Source organism: Entamoeba invadens, assembly GCF_000330505.1.
Source record: "Entamoeba invadens IP1 unplaced genomic scaffold scaff_1105074726609, whole genome shotgun sequence".
In the NCBI taxonomy this organism is placed as follows: domain Eukaryota; phylum Evosea; order Mastigamoebida; family Endamoebidae; genus Entamoeba; species Entamoeba invadens.
The window spans coordinates 80,428-95,819 of record NW_004191835.1 but is presented as its reverse complement, the minus strand read 5'-3'; the positions used below and the strand labels follow the sequence as shown (position 1 = coordinate 95,819).

Genomic DNA, 15,392 nt, shown 5'->3' with positions numbered 1-15,392 from the left:
CAATTTCAGGATATTAAAATCGATCTCGTTTAAGCTTTTTTTGGTTTATCAAATTTTGTAGTTCGTAGCTTGAGGAATAATCAGTTGGTATTTGAGGTTTTCAAAACTCATCGTTATCGAAGAAGTCAAACTTCTACTACCATTTTTATTTTTACTATAATATTACTTACTATAATTTTTAATACATAATAATTGTATTATAAAATACTTATTGAATTATATTATAATCAAAATTTTTATGTATCAAAAGTATTATTTAAATATAATAATTAATTAAAACAAATATTAAAAAGTCAAAATAATAAAATATATGTATAACAATTATTTAGTAATGACGTCTTCCATTTATATTTTCATTAATTAATAATACATGAATAGTACATTCTTAATAATATATTTTTACTTTTTTACAACCAACAAACAATGGTATTAAAAATGTTATTTCCTTTAACAATAACATTTTGAATAACCAAAATTTGTTCAACACAAAAAACCCTTTTTTTTAAATGTTATAAAGATGAAAAAAAAAGAAAAACTCCAAAAAAATAATTTCCATGAGTTCTCGTCCTCCGAGTAAGTCGCGAGTGTATTGTGATGTTTTATCATCCCATCCAGAGTCATACTATGACTATGAAAATGTCCATATAGAGTGGGGAGTACAAGATCCGTATCAAATAGTCCGGAAATTAGGTCGAGGGAAATACAGTGATGTCTTTGAAGGAGTTGTAGTTGAACAGAATGTCCCATGTACGATTAAAGTCTTGAAGCCTGTCAAGTCGAAGAAGTTCAATCGTGAGATTTTAATACTTGAAGACTTAAGAGATGGGCCGAATATCATTCAATTATATGATGTCGTCATGGAACCGTCGACACGGACGCCTGCTTTAGTAATGGAATACGTCGATAATGTCGACTTCAGAACGTTATATCGGACACTTTCACACGTCGAGCTGTGCTATTACCTCCGCGAGCTCTTAAAGGCACTCGACTACACTCATTCGATGGGAATCATGCATCGCGACATTAAGCCGCACAACGTGATGATCGATCCTAAGACTAAAAAGCTTCGTTTGATCGATTGGGGGCTTGCCGAGTTTTATAAGCCGGGGACACAATACAACGTCCGTGTCGCGTCGAGGTTTTATAAAGGCCCAGAACTCTTAGTAGACTTCCAAGAGTACGACTACTCCTTAGATATGTGGAGTGTCGGATGTATGATAGCGACAATGTTTCTATTGAAAGACCCCTTATTTAAAGGCGCAAACAACAACGACCAACTCGTCAAAATTATCGACGTCTTAGGCTCCGACGAGTTCCTTGAATATGAAAAGACTTATAATTTAACTCTCGAAAAAAGACTGAGAGAACAATTACTCGGAAAGAAAAGAATCAAGTGGGAAACCTTCAAAAATGATACTAATGAAGCTTTGGTCGACAACACTGTTTTCGACTTGATGGACAAACTCCTCGTCCTTGATCACCAAAAAAGACTCACTGCTAAGGAAGCCTTAGATCATACAATTTTCAAGTGTTTATCTCAGTAACTGCTTTTGTTACGTCTAGTTTATTTTATTATTAATGTATAACTAAATGTACTGTTGCTTTATGGTTCTTTCGATAATTAATTATAGAATTTGTTGTACAACAATGAATAACATTTTTACTAGAAATATAATGGGATTCGAATAACATTGTGTTGTTATAAAACAATCGAATGAAAATAGTTTATGATCATTGGATGCCAATATCCCGATGTTTTACTATAAAATATCGTAAATGTCAATTTAAAAAACTTCATTGTTTTCAATCTAAAACGAAAAATCCTTGATTTCCTGAATTAAGAACTACTAAGTAATAATAAAATAAATTATAAAATAAATTATATTGGAAACACGTATCCCATTATAGAAAATAGTTAGACACTCTTATAATAGAACACTACTTATAAATTTCGTGGTGGAAAATTACATCCAAACCCAAAACACGAATAACACAATATCTTCACAAGATTTACAGATTGGTTTGGGTATTGAGGAAACAGGAGAGTTCAGAAAAGTCGATAGTGACTTGCAAGGAAGAACCGAGTCGTTCATTGAGGAAATCCCATATGACAGGCCCTATATTTTGGATATCATTTTTAGAGAATGATGGAAGGTTGTTTTTATATATAGTGACATCGCCTATAATCCCTTCCCGATTTTCTTTGTGAGTTGTTATTAGAAAACCATCTTCGAGTAACAAGTCTTCAAATAAATGAAGTGCAAGTCTTCTTTTATACGCTTGTGATCTTCTTTTGGCGGTTTTTTGAGTAAGACCATTTTTAAGGGAGAGTGAAATCGACTCCAAACTGCACTTCTTGAAAAATTTTTGAACATGGAATGTAAAATTCAGGTCATCGAATTTAATCATATTTTTCACTTTAATAAATTGTCTCGAGTATTCTGCCTTCTTCTGTGGTTTTGCAATTGTGAATTTGTACTTTGAAGAGAGAAGAGCAAGAAGTACACACTCAAGGTCCGACTGTAAGTTGCGCGCTTCTTGTTGCTTCTTGATGACAGAACTGTTATGTGGCTTGTCATTATCCATCATTGCAATTGGACTTTTCAGTCATTTTTCTGTCAGCTTTTGAATGATTTGTTTTTCTTTTTACGATACATAGAAAAATGAAGAAGAGTAATTTTGTACTATCTATTCCAAGAAAGTTATTTTGTTTCACATGTTTAAAAAAAGAGTCCTGGCGCAATGGAATATGTTGTTAACATGTTCATATTTATATCTTCCAAAATTCCGTGGTAGTAGAAAGACGACCAACTTTGGCGTGCCAATTTATTAATTTTTTTTTCACAAGCCGAACAATTTAAAATAGAAATGCAAAGTTTTTTCTTCAGGGTATTTCCGTCCTTTTTGTGAAGAATGGTTTCTTTAAGTAATTCTATTTTTAGTTGACAATAAAACTCTTTCTATGCCAGGTTCACAGCATTTCAAATCGACAGTCGTTTTTATTTTTGGTAAATTCAAAGTTTTTTTATATAATTATTCGTTTAAAATGTGGTAAAAGCATAGAAACGGCAGAAATGAAGATTTTCAACATTGTCAACTATTTGTAGTAAAAAGCGACTTTTGCCGTGCACGGTTGGTATTTCTTATAACAAAAAAGAAAGGGAAAATCAATGAGCTATTTAATTGTTCGGGGTAAGTTAACTACATACTGTCATTCACACATTCTTATTTGAAAAATATAATACATGAACTATTGTTTATACGACTGAATTACTTGAGAATTCAACGTGCCAAACAATTTTTCCAGTTCACATTGAATAAATATTTCACATTTTCAATTAAAACATTCGGGATGCCAGTGCAAATGACATTTAGAATAATAGTGTGAAAAGACTTCACTTAGGCATAATACCTATAATGTCTCCAACTGTATCCACACCACTTTTTATTATTAATAATATAAACTTTTTTATGTTTTTATTAGCAACAGTTGCTGTTGGAAAAGTTTATCAGAGGTATTTGGAAATCTTTGTGGTGGTTCACTAATTATGGATCGCACCAGTTTCCCGAAATCTGGATACATTGAAATATGCTAATATAATAAAAATGCTATACTTTTCTATTTACAGCATCATTCTAAACGATGATGTTTTATGAATACAATTCAATATTACTTTGAGTGACATTTTATAGTAAATTTATAATACAGTAATATGAAACGAGCGATTGAAAAACAGTGTTTTTAAATGAATAAAAGAAGTTATTTTTTTATATAAAACCCCCATAAAATCAAAGAAAAGAGCACCCTGTTTATAAATAAAATAATACGGCGATATGTTCGAAATGTCCCACATTACTTAACAAAATAAATGTCATAATAAATAAATAAATAAATGTATTTAATAATGTATTAGAAAGATAAAATGTTCTTTCTTTGGGATTTGACGAAGTTTGTCAATTTATTTTTTGATTGTCTCTCTGTTGATGCTCCTGAGCAGTTCCACTTCACACTTTTCGGTCTTGCGTTTTTCAAAATAAAAAATGAAGAACTTATTCTTTACAACATTAAAGTTTAAAAATGTATTAACGGCTACATTAATATCGCCGAAATTTGGATGAGTTTGCATCCAGATTTGGCGATGAATCACCATACAACTTTTTCTTTAATTACAAATTGAACTAACGTGCACTCTTGTTTTCGAAGGGAACAAATTATGTTTGAAGAAATTCAGCAAAATAAAACGCAGTCCACCATTTTTTCGTTTTTAATACGTAAAACTAACGTTAATATACCACATAGTTATGAATGCCGATCAAACTCAAATAAATCAAAACCAAATAGTATTTGGTGATTTGTGTCCATTTTGGTCTCATTCTTTATCTTTCGAAAAGCAACGGGAACACAAGTAAACGCTTCTTTTATTTGCGCGTGGTCAATGGAAAATAAGACCAATATTTTCATAAGCAAGCCAATTTGTCAAAAAATGAATAAAAGAAAGCTTGGCATTCAAATGGATTTTCAAAGTGATGAACAAATTCAATTTGTGCCAAGTTAATTGCGTACGACTCGATCGTGTACTTTGTACGCTTTGTACACTTTGTTTTACAAATGAATATTTACATGTACCATTATATTAATTGTTTTCCGAAATTTCATTTGCAAGTCTACTTTCACAACTATCGTTCAAGTAACTTATTTGGCTTTGGTGTTTTAAAAACTGTTGATCTATATTTTCATTCTTCTAATTGTCTTCAATTGAATACTCAATTGTGTATATCAAATACCGATTTAATTTATAACATATCACAAGCACAGCCAACATTTTTTATTATCCTTTCCTTAAAAACACAAATGAATTGTGTAAATAAGATTTAATTATTAATAAGCATCAATTCATAATGTTATCATATCATAAACATTTCATACATCAAACTTATATGAATAATTGCTTAAGAATATCTTCTTGTTTCAAATCACTTCATTTATTCAATTTTATTAAAACTTAAGTTTGTCTAAATTAAAATTACTTAATAACAACAAACCTATTTAAATTCATTTCTTCTATTATTAATATTTTTATACTTTATCAACCATTTTTAACAAATAAATTAATATCAAACTACTATAATTTTAACGTTCTTTTCTATTTTAAACACCATTTTTACAATTATAATTAATTAATAAAAAACAATAAATTACTAGTTTTTGACAAAGATTTTTGAAAAAATAAGAAAAATAATATATTAGTACATTTATAATAAGATAATTATACAAGATAATACTATACACAAACTAAGAAACTGTAAAAACTAAATGACAAAAGTCGAAGCAAGTGAAGACATATCTGACGTTGTCTCCTCAATACCACAATTATCCCTAACGCCATTTGGCGACACCGAAGAAGTTGGATTTATTGACTTTTCCAATGGACTCTTTGTGGTGGAATTTGATAATGTTTCTGGTGAAACCATCAGTTATAAACACCTTAACATACAACTGACTCCGACGATGGAGAAAGAGATAATTCGGATGATAATGGTAGCTGATTATTATGAGTATTCCCCCGTCACTGTTCTCATTCATACAATCAATATTTATTACATCGCTGTTTGTTGTGTCTTTCTTCATATAATAATGACCAAATGACATCATAACATTCAGAGCATTCACTTCACTTGTTTTAACCCTTCCAACAAGAGAGGGTACGTCACTACCTGTTGTGTCGCAGTCATCCAATCTGTCCCCTTCACAACACCACAAACAGAATTGTTAATCGAACGACTGACGCAAATCGCCTCGGCCTTCCAAAAAACAGCGCTTTTGCTCAAAGATGTTCGCGGGACCTATGACAGTGTGATGCCTTTAGAGACGCTTATAAACACCGCCAGAGATCCAAAATACACTTTCAAACAAATCATCAACACCTTCACGTTTCCACTCCTGACCACACACTTGATTTACTCCCCCAAAAACGACTTTGCTAATTACTCACACCCTTCACATATCATTGCGTGTGGCGGTCATTCACTCTTCAACTGGTCGATGGAGTCGCCATACTCAGAAAAGAGCAAAAAAGGTGACACGAAGAAACGCAAAGTTTCGCAACGAGAGTACCAGCAAGACTTCCCAACTCCATTCCCGCCTTATGTCTTCCCATCATCGCAAAATGAAAAGTCCAATAAATACGGCTTCCCACAGTTCGTCACTGATTTACAAAACGTGTTTCCCAGCGTGTTGTTGTCGCTCCTCTCCGGTCTGCAAATTATTATATACTCAAGTGTCGACTACGAGAAAACTAAATTGGTCGACATCGCAATGTTCCTCTCGTCGTTTTGCTTTGCTGGTGTGTCTAACGGGTCCAACCCGAATATTCTTGTTATCGACAGACAAGACGTGTTAGACCCCCTTCAGACAAAGTTCACTCAAATCTTTGTCTTGTGTGAAACAACGAGCTACTTAGCATCTCCCTTTGTGAAATATTGTCACCTCGATGTGTCAACGGGGTTCTATGGGTTGCGGTACACCCCAAGCGAGATGAAAAACTCACGACTTGACTCCTTCATCCGGTATGCTGTTCAAAAGAAGCCATTCATCGAACAAAAGATGTGGAATGTATTAATTGACTACGGGGAGCTCGCGACAAAGTGTTTGATGTATCCCGACGTTTACAGCAAGCTTCCCGATGGTGAGAAGTTCATTGTTTTAGTTTGTGTTGTCTCTTCAATAACTCCGTTTCACTGTCTAAGACGCAACCCACACTCACACACAGAATCTTCAACGTAAAATAGAACAAGAGCGAATATACGTCGAGACCGACGAAATCGTTGCAAAACGCGCAGTCATTCCCGACACCCGATTTGGAACGACTTCTCTCAAGTCTGGGGACAACAGTGCAGGCTGTGTTTGTGTTTGAAAATTGTTATAAGTGTATCAAATACCAGTAATCCATTGATTTATTTCATTCAACACACTCGAAACATCACATTGTCGTATCTCTTATAGTCCTGTGATCAACTTATACGCTCCCGTCTGCTTTAGTAAATACCCCTCTTGATTGAGTCGATCAACTAATTCATTCATGTCAGGAACTTGCATTTGGGACGCGATGTTCTTCAAATCGTTGTTGGTGAACATCGTCGAACCCTTCTTCTTCGCTTCCGTCTGCAAGACCATCACAAGACTCTTCAACATTTTGGTCTTCCCCCCTCTCACGCCGCCAATCGCTCTGAAATCAATGACCGGGGTATTCGCGATCCCACCAATCCCGGTCAACGACGCTATTTTGAAGATCTCAATCACGTCAAGCGCGTCCCCCTTCGTCGCCATCTCGCGACAGTCCACCTTTGCTCGCGCTTCGGTCAACCGAATCAAACTTTCAAGTTGTCGTGTCGTTACTGGCGTGTCGTCGTCTTGTTTAAAACTCTGTCGGAGCTCAATGTAAAATTTCTGGAGTTCCAGTTTTGCTTCATCATTAAGAATTGGATGGACATTTGCTTTTGCATATGCCAAGTACTTTCGGAAGAGCCGTGGGGGCAATGGGTCCGAGCTTTCATTCGCGTGGTCAGCCAGATACTCTCTCAACGACTGTCTCCCTCCACTCTCCACTTGTGTTTGACTCTTCGATAAGATTTGTGACATTCGCGTGTTGGTGTACTTCCGTTTGTTCTTGTCCGCATGCATGTTAATAATATGCTCCGACAACGCTCTGTCGCTCTCCGAGTCCGGGTTATCCACCAACACAAATATCAAATCAAAGCGGGAAAGTAATGGCGACGGCATATTAATATTCTCAGCAACGGTCTTCCCCCGATTGAAATGACCTTCAACGGGATTTGCCGCCGCAATCACCGACGTTCGAGCAGGTAAAGTGCAGCAGATACCCGCTTTTGCTATTGAAATGCTTTGTTGTTCCATTGCCTCCAACAACGACGAGTGGTCTGCTCGTTCCATTTTATCAAACTCGTCAATGCAGCACACTCCTTGGTCTCCAAGAACCAACGCACCACTCTCTAATGTAAAATCCGATGTTCCAGGATTTCTATGGAGCGCCACGGTCAATCCAGTTTTCGTTGCAGAGGATCCGGAGACGTAAACACCTCGAGGAACAACATTCGCAACTGCCCGCAAGATTTGCGACTTCCCAAGTCCGGGATCGCCAACAACAAGTAAATGGGAGTCCGCTCGAATTCGTGTCTCGTGGCTTCGTGTCCCTCCAAATAACACCAAAATCATTGCCGTCTTCACGATGTAATGTCCGAAGATGGGAGGGCAGAGGGAGTGCACAAGTAGTTTCAGAATATTGTTCTTCTCTTTAATCGTCTCGATGAACTCAATGTCCTTTGCAGAGAATTCAGTCACGTCTCTCTCTCCAGACTCCGCACGACAATTTTCCAAGTGATTTGCATCAATGAATGGCTCGTAAATTGTCTGATCGTTTTTCTTCTTAAATTTACTAAACGTTGGGGGTGTTTCATTGCGCTTCAGTACACCAGAGACTATCACAGTGTCTCCTGGAACACAGGTGTTGACTAATTCGTGGACTAATTCACATTCGATGCTTCGTGGTATTCTCCCCTCCCCCTCATCGATTTCCTGAACTCTTATCTTCTGTGTCTCCGTGATGTGGACGGTCTCTCGCAAAGGTATCCACGATGTCATATTACACATTTCACACTTCTTTGGCAACTTATATTTCCCGTCTTTGAAGCGGACGTCCTTCTGATAATTACACGTCCCACATTTAAACGACATCGAGACCAAATACGGTTTAATCGACGAAGCTCGAATGACAGTCCCTTTGATACATATAAGTTTGCCAATGGTCGACGCCTTTAACTCTTTAATCGTCGACGTCGGCTTAGTAAATTGAATCCTCGCGATACACTGACAGTTCAACGCGTCTTCTGGATTCGGCGAGCTTTTGAGCGCAATGACGTGCATGGAGTACTCGATGGCGGGAATGACAATTTCAGGCTTCTCCGTCAAGAGCTGTTCAAAGCCTTCTTCCGGTACCAACCCTTTCAATTGGTCAAGTTGAATGTTCATACCAACCTCAGTATGGCCTTGAAATAGTGTCGAATCAACAGATTCTTCGAAACATGGGATTAGTACCGCCGCCAATTCAAGTTCAGAATCACCGGATTTCGGGTTTAAGAAGTATTGTTGTTGTAAACGGAATTTCATCTCTTCCATCGACATAAGAAGAAAATGATTTTTTGAGTCACATGGATCAATTTAATCAAAAACTCAACTTTTTATTATCGTTCATTTTATAGTTAATTTTATTATATGATAATTATTATAAAAAATCACTTTTTTATTTAAAATTTTTAACAATTCGAAAAGCAAAAAAATTATAAAATTCAATTAAAAAAATAATAGTTTTTTATAGTTAAATTTTTTAATGATGTAGTTTTTCAATTTTGAGTCGTCTTGGCAATTATCTTATATTATTCATGAGTTTGAGTTTTTTGAGAAAAAACAATCTAATATTTGGTAATAGTTTATAATTGTATAATTATAAAATACAGTTAATTAAAAATAAATAGTTTTTTATTTATTAATAACTAGTATATGTGTAACTAGACTCCAAAAAAAAACATTTCAAGACTCAGTCTTCCCAAAAATCATTTTAATTGCAACTTTTTCTACAAAACATCTACAAGCCATTTCTATATTACCTGTTACACGATATTTACGTGTCACCCAATTAGCCAAAATAGTAATAAAATCACATATTATAATAGACACATTTAAATAATTTAAACCATCAAGTAAATAGAACCAACCCTAATTCATAATATCGAAATCCTCAAAAACAAATCAAACGACGATGTCCCTTCCCATTCCTGTTCCAAAAGTTGGTGAGCGTAATATTCTTATTACCTCCGCTTTGCCATATTGCAACAATTACCCACACTTGGGCACACTTATCGGCTGTGTCTTATCCGCCGATGTCTATGCTCGTTATTGCCGTCTTAAAGGGTACAACACCATGTTTGTTTGTGGCACCGACGAGTATGGTACTACCACAGAGCAAAAGGCGATTCAAGAGCATTGCACTCCACAAGAGATTTGTGACAAGTACTATAAGCTTCACAAAGAAGTGTACGACTGGTTTGACATTGCCTTCAATTACTTTGGGAGGACCTCCACAGAGAAACAGACTGAAATCACACAAGACATCTTCAATCACTTGAACGACAACCATTACATCTACAAAGAAGCCGTCGAGCAATTCTTCTGTGAGAAGTGTGAAAGGTTCTTAGCCGACCGATTTGTGGAGGGTGTATGTCCGTACTGTCACTCTGTTGGTGCTCGTGGTGACCAATGTGATGCTTGTCAGAAATTGATCAATACAGTCGAGTTAATCGACCCACACTGCAAGATATGCAAGACGGTCCCCATTCGAAAGAGTTCAGAGCACTTATTCATTGACTTGCCAAAGATCTCTGACAAACTTGACACATGGGCGAATGAGACTATGGAGAAGTACGAGTGGCCAAATAACTGTTCATGTGCGACGAAGGCGTGGCTCGGCAATTTGAAAGGGCGTTGTATCACACGAGACTTGAAATGGGGGACTAAAGTACCTATGGAAGGTTTTGAGAACAAAGTCTTTTATGTGTGGTTTGATGCGCCTATTGGGTACTTATCTATCACCGCCAATTACACAGACGATTGGAAGAAGTGGTGGATGGACAACGAGCATGTTGAGTTGACTCAATTCTTAGGAAAGGATAACATTGTCTTCCACTCTGTTATCTTCCCAAGTACTTTATTAGGGAGTGGGATGCCATGGACTATGGTCCGTAAATTGGCGACTACTGAGTACCTCAATTATGAGGACTGTAAATTCTCCAAGTCCAATGGGACGGGTGTGTTTGGTGATGACGCGATGAAGACTGGCATTCCAGCTGAAGTGTGGAGATACTACTTATTAATGAATAGACCAGAGCAGTCGGACACCATCTTTTTGTGGACTGATTTAATGGAAAAGAATAATAACGAGTTATTAAAGAACTTGGGCAATTTGGCGCAAAGGACGTTGACATTCTCTAACAAGAATTTCGACGGGAAGATCCCACGAAAGATCATAAAGATGTTAGACGTTGAAAACAAAGCAATTGAAGAGATTAACGGACTTTATGAGCAATACACTAAAGCAATGGAGAACGTCAAATTGAAGGAAGGCGTCAAATTGGCGATGGCGATCTCATCTGTCGGTAACAAATACCTTCAAGACACAACGGCTTGGACGGTCATCAAAACTGATAAAGAGCGAGCAGCAGATGTTACATATTTTGCACTGAATATCTTGTACTTCGTCTCGTTAGTACTCGACCCATATATCCCCGAGTTTGGTCAAAAAGTTAGAAAGCAACTTGGTGTTGCGATGATGGACTTCCCAGCCAAATTTGGCCTTATTTTGGAGGGAAACACCACGTTGGGAGAGATCGGTGTTTTGTTCCACGCCATCACAATCGATCAAATCAACAAATTCAAAGAGCAGTTTGGAGGAATCAAAGGAGAAGCACCAAAGGAGGCAAAACCAACTGTTAATGAGAAGAAGAAACAAGCAAATGTCAAGGAAGTGTTAGATGGCTTCCAATTGGATATTAGAGTCGGCCAAATAGTCGAAGCTGGACCACATCCAAATTCAGAGCATTTATTAGCTCTTAAAGTGAATGTAGGTGATGAGAAGCCAAGAAGCATTGTTGCTGGATTGGCCGAATTTTATAAACCAGAAGAATTACAAGGCAAAAAGGCGGTCTTTGTGTGCAATTTGAAAGCTTCCAAGTTGAGAGGAGTGGCTTCAGAAGGGATGATTCTTGCTGCAACTTCTTTGGATGGAAAGTCCGTTAAGTTCTGTCACCCAACAGAAGACATTGAAATTGGAAAACGTGTAGTTCCTTCCGAAGGAAAGGTGACGATTTCAGTGAAGCCCATTGTCATCGATGTTGTTGGTAAAATGAAATTGTCGTTAAAAGGTGGGAATGTGCTTACAGATGTGACGCCATTAATAGTCGAAGGCACTGGTGTGAAAGTCACTGTTGATGATGTAGTTGATGGAACCGTCAGATGAAGTGAATTATTGAAAACCTCAAAGTCTTTTTAGATTGTCGTTTTTAGTTCCTTTTTCTATAATGAATAATTAAAAAGTCCTTTTCCAAAAGAACTTTGAAAAATGAAGACCATATAATACATAACATGGAAGAAGTCCTTGTTGTTGATTTAGGAAGTCAATCAATCAGGTTTGGTTTAAATACAGAAGGTATAGCAAAAGTAATATACATCCACTACTCTGGCATAGAAGTGTTGAATGTCTTTGGTCAAGAAAAGGTCATCACACACAAATTTAATCCAATTGAACGTGGGAAGGTCATCGACTGGCAACGACTTCAAGACCTTTTTGAAGAAGCCATTGAAAAGATAGAGGAAGTGACCAGATTTACAAAGAATGAAAGGTCATCTATCATAGTGACGCACTCCATGTGCAAACAAACGTCATTTCCGTTTCACATGGAACAACTTTTATTTGAGTACTTTAACTTTGGGAAGGTTGTGTTGTGTAACCGACCTCTGATGTGTTTAATTAGCTCTTCCAAAACGTCTGGGTGTGTCATAGAGAGTGGTGCTGAAGTGACTCAGATCTGTTGTTATCATCAATGCAAAGTACTTGAAGGCACAGCAATGTTTTTAGATATCGGTGGTGTCGACGTGACAGCAAATTTTAACAAACGATTTAAAACTGATTTAATTGACTTAGATGTTGTCAAAAAGGCGTATTTACTTGAAGTGGTCATTGATACAAATGCACGTGGTATAGTACTTGACACAAAGAATTACACTCTCCCGGACAATACCATACTAACCATTGGCCCAAATAGAGTCTTATGTGGCGAAGTATTATTTGAAGGGGATTCTTCCATAACCAAATGGCTTGAGCGTTCCATCGACAATTCAATTTTACACGACTTTAAAAGTAACGAAATACATTTATATGGTGGGACCACCCAACTTACTGGCTTCTTTGAGAAAGTGCGACATTACGTGAGTAAGTGTTCAACTGACAAAGAGTGGGAAGTGATTCCTCATGACTCCGAGATGCCTTCTTTCGACGGGGCTTGTATGTTTTCTGCGCTTTCCTTGTTCCAGTCGCATTCTGTGTTATCGAAGAGTTATGAAGAGTGTGGGACGTTTCTCTTTGAGATCTGATGTATTAATGTAGCTATTAAACAACTTGTAAGGCTTTAAGGTTCATTCCAAATAACGGCATTAAACTAGACAGTAATAGTATTATAACCAGTAACTAATAGTACAAATCGATCGAATAAAAAAACGGAAGGGATAGCTTATTTCTTGTTCATTGGCATTCCAATAGCCTCCAACATCTTAAGGGTAACAGCGTCAGTGACGAGGTTGTCGGTTTGGACTTCAGACTTTTCTGGGATGAAGTTGTCTCTTCTTTCTCTTTCTTCTTCTTGCAATTTGAAAGAGATACCTCTGACTGGGCCGTTTTGAATACGCTTCATCAAGTGGGTGATGTACCCGGCAATTTTGTTTCTCATCTTCTTGGTGCTGATAACGGCAAACTCGTCGACAACTCTCTTGTTTGTGTTGAAGTCAAGAGTCAACATCGGGTAGTACTTCTCGATCATGTTTCTGGCAGCTCTTTTGATGGTGTTTGTTCGGACTCCTCCCATGTCTCCTCACTAATGGCCAGGGTTAGTTCGTTCTCAAAACTTTTTCTTATACTAGTACTTTACTATTTCATATTATACTTTCTTTAACCCCTGTACCACAAAACTATTGTTATTGCTTTTTTTACTTTACAATTATAGTTTTATTTTGTAGTTTGTATTATGTAAAATCATTATTATTAATCAGAAGTTTTTAATTGTTTTTTCATAGTTAAATAATAAATATATTTTAATTAAATAAACTAATAATTGATAATAATTGGAATATATTTTTTGATAATTTTTATTTATTATAAAGTATAGTAAAATTATAATAAACATTTAGAATATACATAAAAACTTTACAATCTAATAGAAAAAAAGTGTTAAAAAGAATTATTATGTATTAAATAATATGATTATTTTTATATAATATAATTTAATCAGATAATATTATGATTTAAAAAAAATTGTTTTAAAAATGAACTGTTAATACTTTAATAAGTTTATCAAAATTTATTCACATAATTACCATTTACTTTATTTTATTTTTACTGAAGTTCACCACTTTCAATATTTGTAATATTATTTAGTTGGTTGATTTTACAACCTTTTTCAAAATATATATAAGTTGATTTTATCTGGGGACTTAACGAGAATTTTGCCACGTATACGAAACGTTTTTAACTTTAAACGTAAAAACACGTTAGTATGATGTCTGTCAACTAGGCAAAAAGGAGGTTGCAATAGAAATCTTAATGTTATAAACCTCTACTGTATTTTATATTTTAAAACGGCAGATGCTTGATAAAAACACACGGAGAATTTAAAACGTTGTGAATGATTATTTTTCAAAATCATAGGCAATTGAGATATCAAATTATGAAGTTGTTGAATAAGATATTCATTCAAAGCAATGAAACAACATTTTGAAGTTAGCATTAAACGATACAATGTTTCCACAAAAGGATAATATTATTATTGTTTTGCATATTGGTATAATAACACCGAAAACGCCGTTGTTGATCTTTCCTAAATAATTATAAAAATGCAACGACCTAAATAAATATCCATTTAAAATAGTAATATGATATTACAATCAAAAAGTGTATTTGTTGGGTTCATACGTTTCATTTCTGTAAATGAATCGTGTATTTGTTGGACAATCAAGTATTTTTCAAATCATAATTCGTATTTTTATACCAGAGAATCGGGCATCATTCATAAATTTGAAATGTTGAATTTATTTGGTCGATTTTTACAATTCGACGTTTTTCTTTGAAAAAAGAATTTTTTGAAAACGCTTTTTTTTGGTCAAAAGAAATATTGAGCAACTTTGACATATTGATACCAACACATCTGGTACACCAATAAAAACAAATAAAACAATGGGTTTTATAACCAAAAAGCAATAAGAAGAGGTACCAAGATGCTTTCCAAACAATTGATTAATGTTGTTGATAAGAACCCATAAAATATAGTAATACAAACTATATTTGTAGATATCTTATAGCCGAAAAAAACATACCAAATGAAAACTCGCCCAGTTCAAAAAACCACTTGGACGATTTTTCGCAGAAAATACCAAGAGTTATTAGTGTAGTAAAATTATAACAAAATAATAATAAATATAGCATTTGTCATTTATAACGTTGCAAATTTCTGGTCGAAGAAGCTCTATATATGGCGAACAAACTTGTTTTCGTTGC

General features: G+C 35.5%; 7 protein-coding genes across 7 annotated transcripts; 4 read left to right on the top strand and 3 right to left on the bottom strand.

Annotated features, from left to right (window-relative positions):
- Positions 1-554: 554 nt before the first annotated feature.
- On the top strand, positions 555-1,544 carry EIN_135010 (casein kinase II subunit alpha', putative; the record flags this gene model as incomplete). Its single annotated transcript, XM_004185215.1, has 1 exon — positions 555-1,544. The coding sequence occupies one exon, from the start codon at positions 555-557 to the stop codon at positions 1,542-1,544; it is 990 nt and encodes a 329-aa protein (XP_004185263.1).
- Positions 1,545-2,010: 466 nt separating this feature from the next.
- On the bottom strand, positions 2,011-2,589 carry EIN_135000 (hypothetical protein; the record flags this gene model as incomplete). The annotated part of the gene is made up of 1 exon (XM_004185214.1): positions 2,011-2,589. The coding sequence occupies one exon, from the start codon at positions 2,587-2,589 to the stop codon at positions 2,011-2,013; it is 579 nt and encodes a 192-aa protein (XP_004185262.1).
- Positions 2,590-5,314: 2,725 nt separating this feature from the next.
- EIN_134990 (hypothetical protein) lies at positions 5,315-6,914 on the top strand (the record flags this gene model as incomplete). The annotated part of the gene is made up of 3 exons (XM_004185213.1): positions 5,315-5,608; positions 5,663-6,706; positions 6,771-6,914. The coding sequence occupies 3 exons, from the start codon at positions 5,315-5,317 to the stop codon at positions 6,912-6,914; spliced, it is 1,482 nt and encodes a 493-aa protein (XP_004185261.1).
- Positions 6,915-6,997: 83 nt separating this feature from the next.
- Positions 6,998-9,193, bottom strand: EIN_134980 (DNA replication licensing factor mcm4, putative; the record flags this gene model as incomplete). The annotated part of the gene is made up of 1 exon (XM_004185212.1): positions 6,998-9,193. One exon carries the CDS (start codon positions 9,191-9,193, stop codon positions 6,998-7,000), a length of 2,196 nt encoding a protein of 731 aa, XP_004185260.1.
- Positions 9,194-9,833: 640 nt separating this feature from the next.
- On the top strand, positions 9,834-12,086 carry EIN_134970 (methionine-tRNA synthetase, putative; the record flags this gene model as incomplete). Its single annotated transcript, XM_004185211.1, has 1 exon — positions 9,834-12,086. One exon carries the CDS (start codon positions 9,834-9,836, stop codon positions 12,084-12,086), a length of 2,253 nt encoding a protein of 750 aa, XP_004185259.1.
- Positions 12,087-12,211: 125 nt separating this feature from the next.
- EIN_134960 (actin, spherule isoform, putative) lies at positions 12,212-13,219 on the top strand (the record flags this gene model as incomplete). The annotated part of the gene is made up of 1 exon (XM_004185210.1): positions 12,212-13,219. The coding sequence occupies one exon, from the start codon at positions 12,212-12,214 to the stop codon at positions 13,217-13,219; it is 1,008 nt and encodes a 335-aa protein (XP_004185258.1).
- A 137-nt stretch (positions 13,220-13,356) lies between these two features.
- Positions 13,357-13,707, bottom strand: EIN_134950 (40S ribosomal protein S17-B, putative; the record flags this gene model as incomplete). Its single annotated transcript, XM_004185209.1, has 1 exon — positions 13,357-13,707. One exon carries the CDS (start codon positions 13,705-13,707, stop codon positions 13,357-13,359), a length of 351 nt encoding a protein of 116 aa, XP_004185257.1.
- Between the last annotated feature and the right edge of the window lie 1,685 nt (positions 13,708-15,392).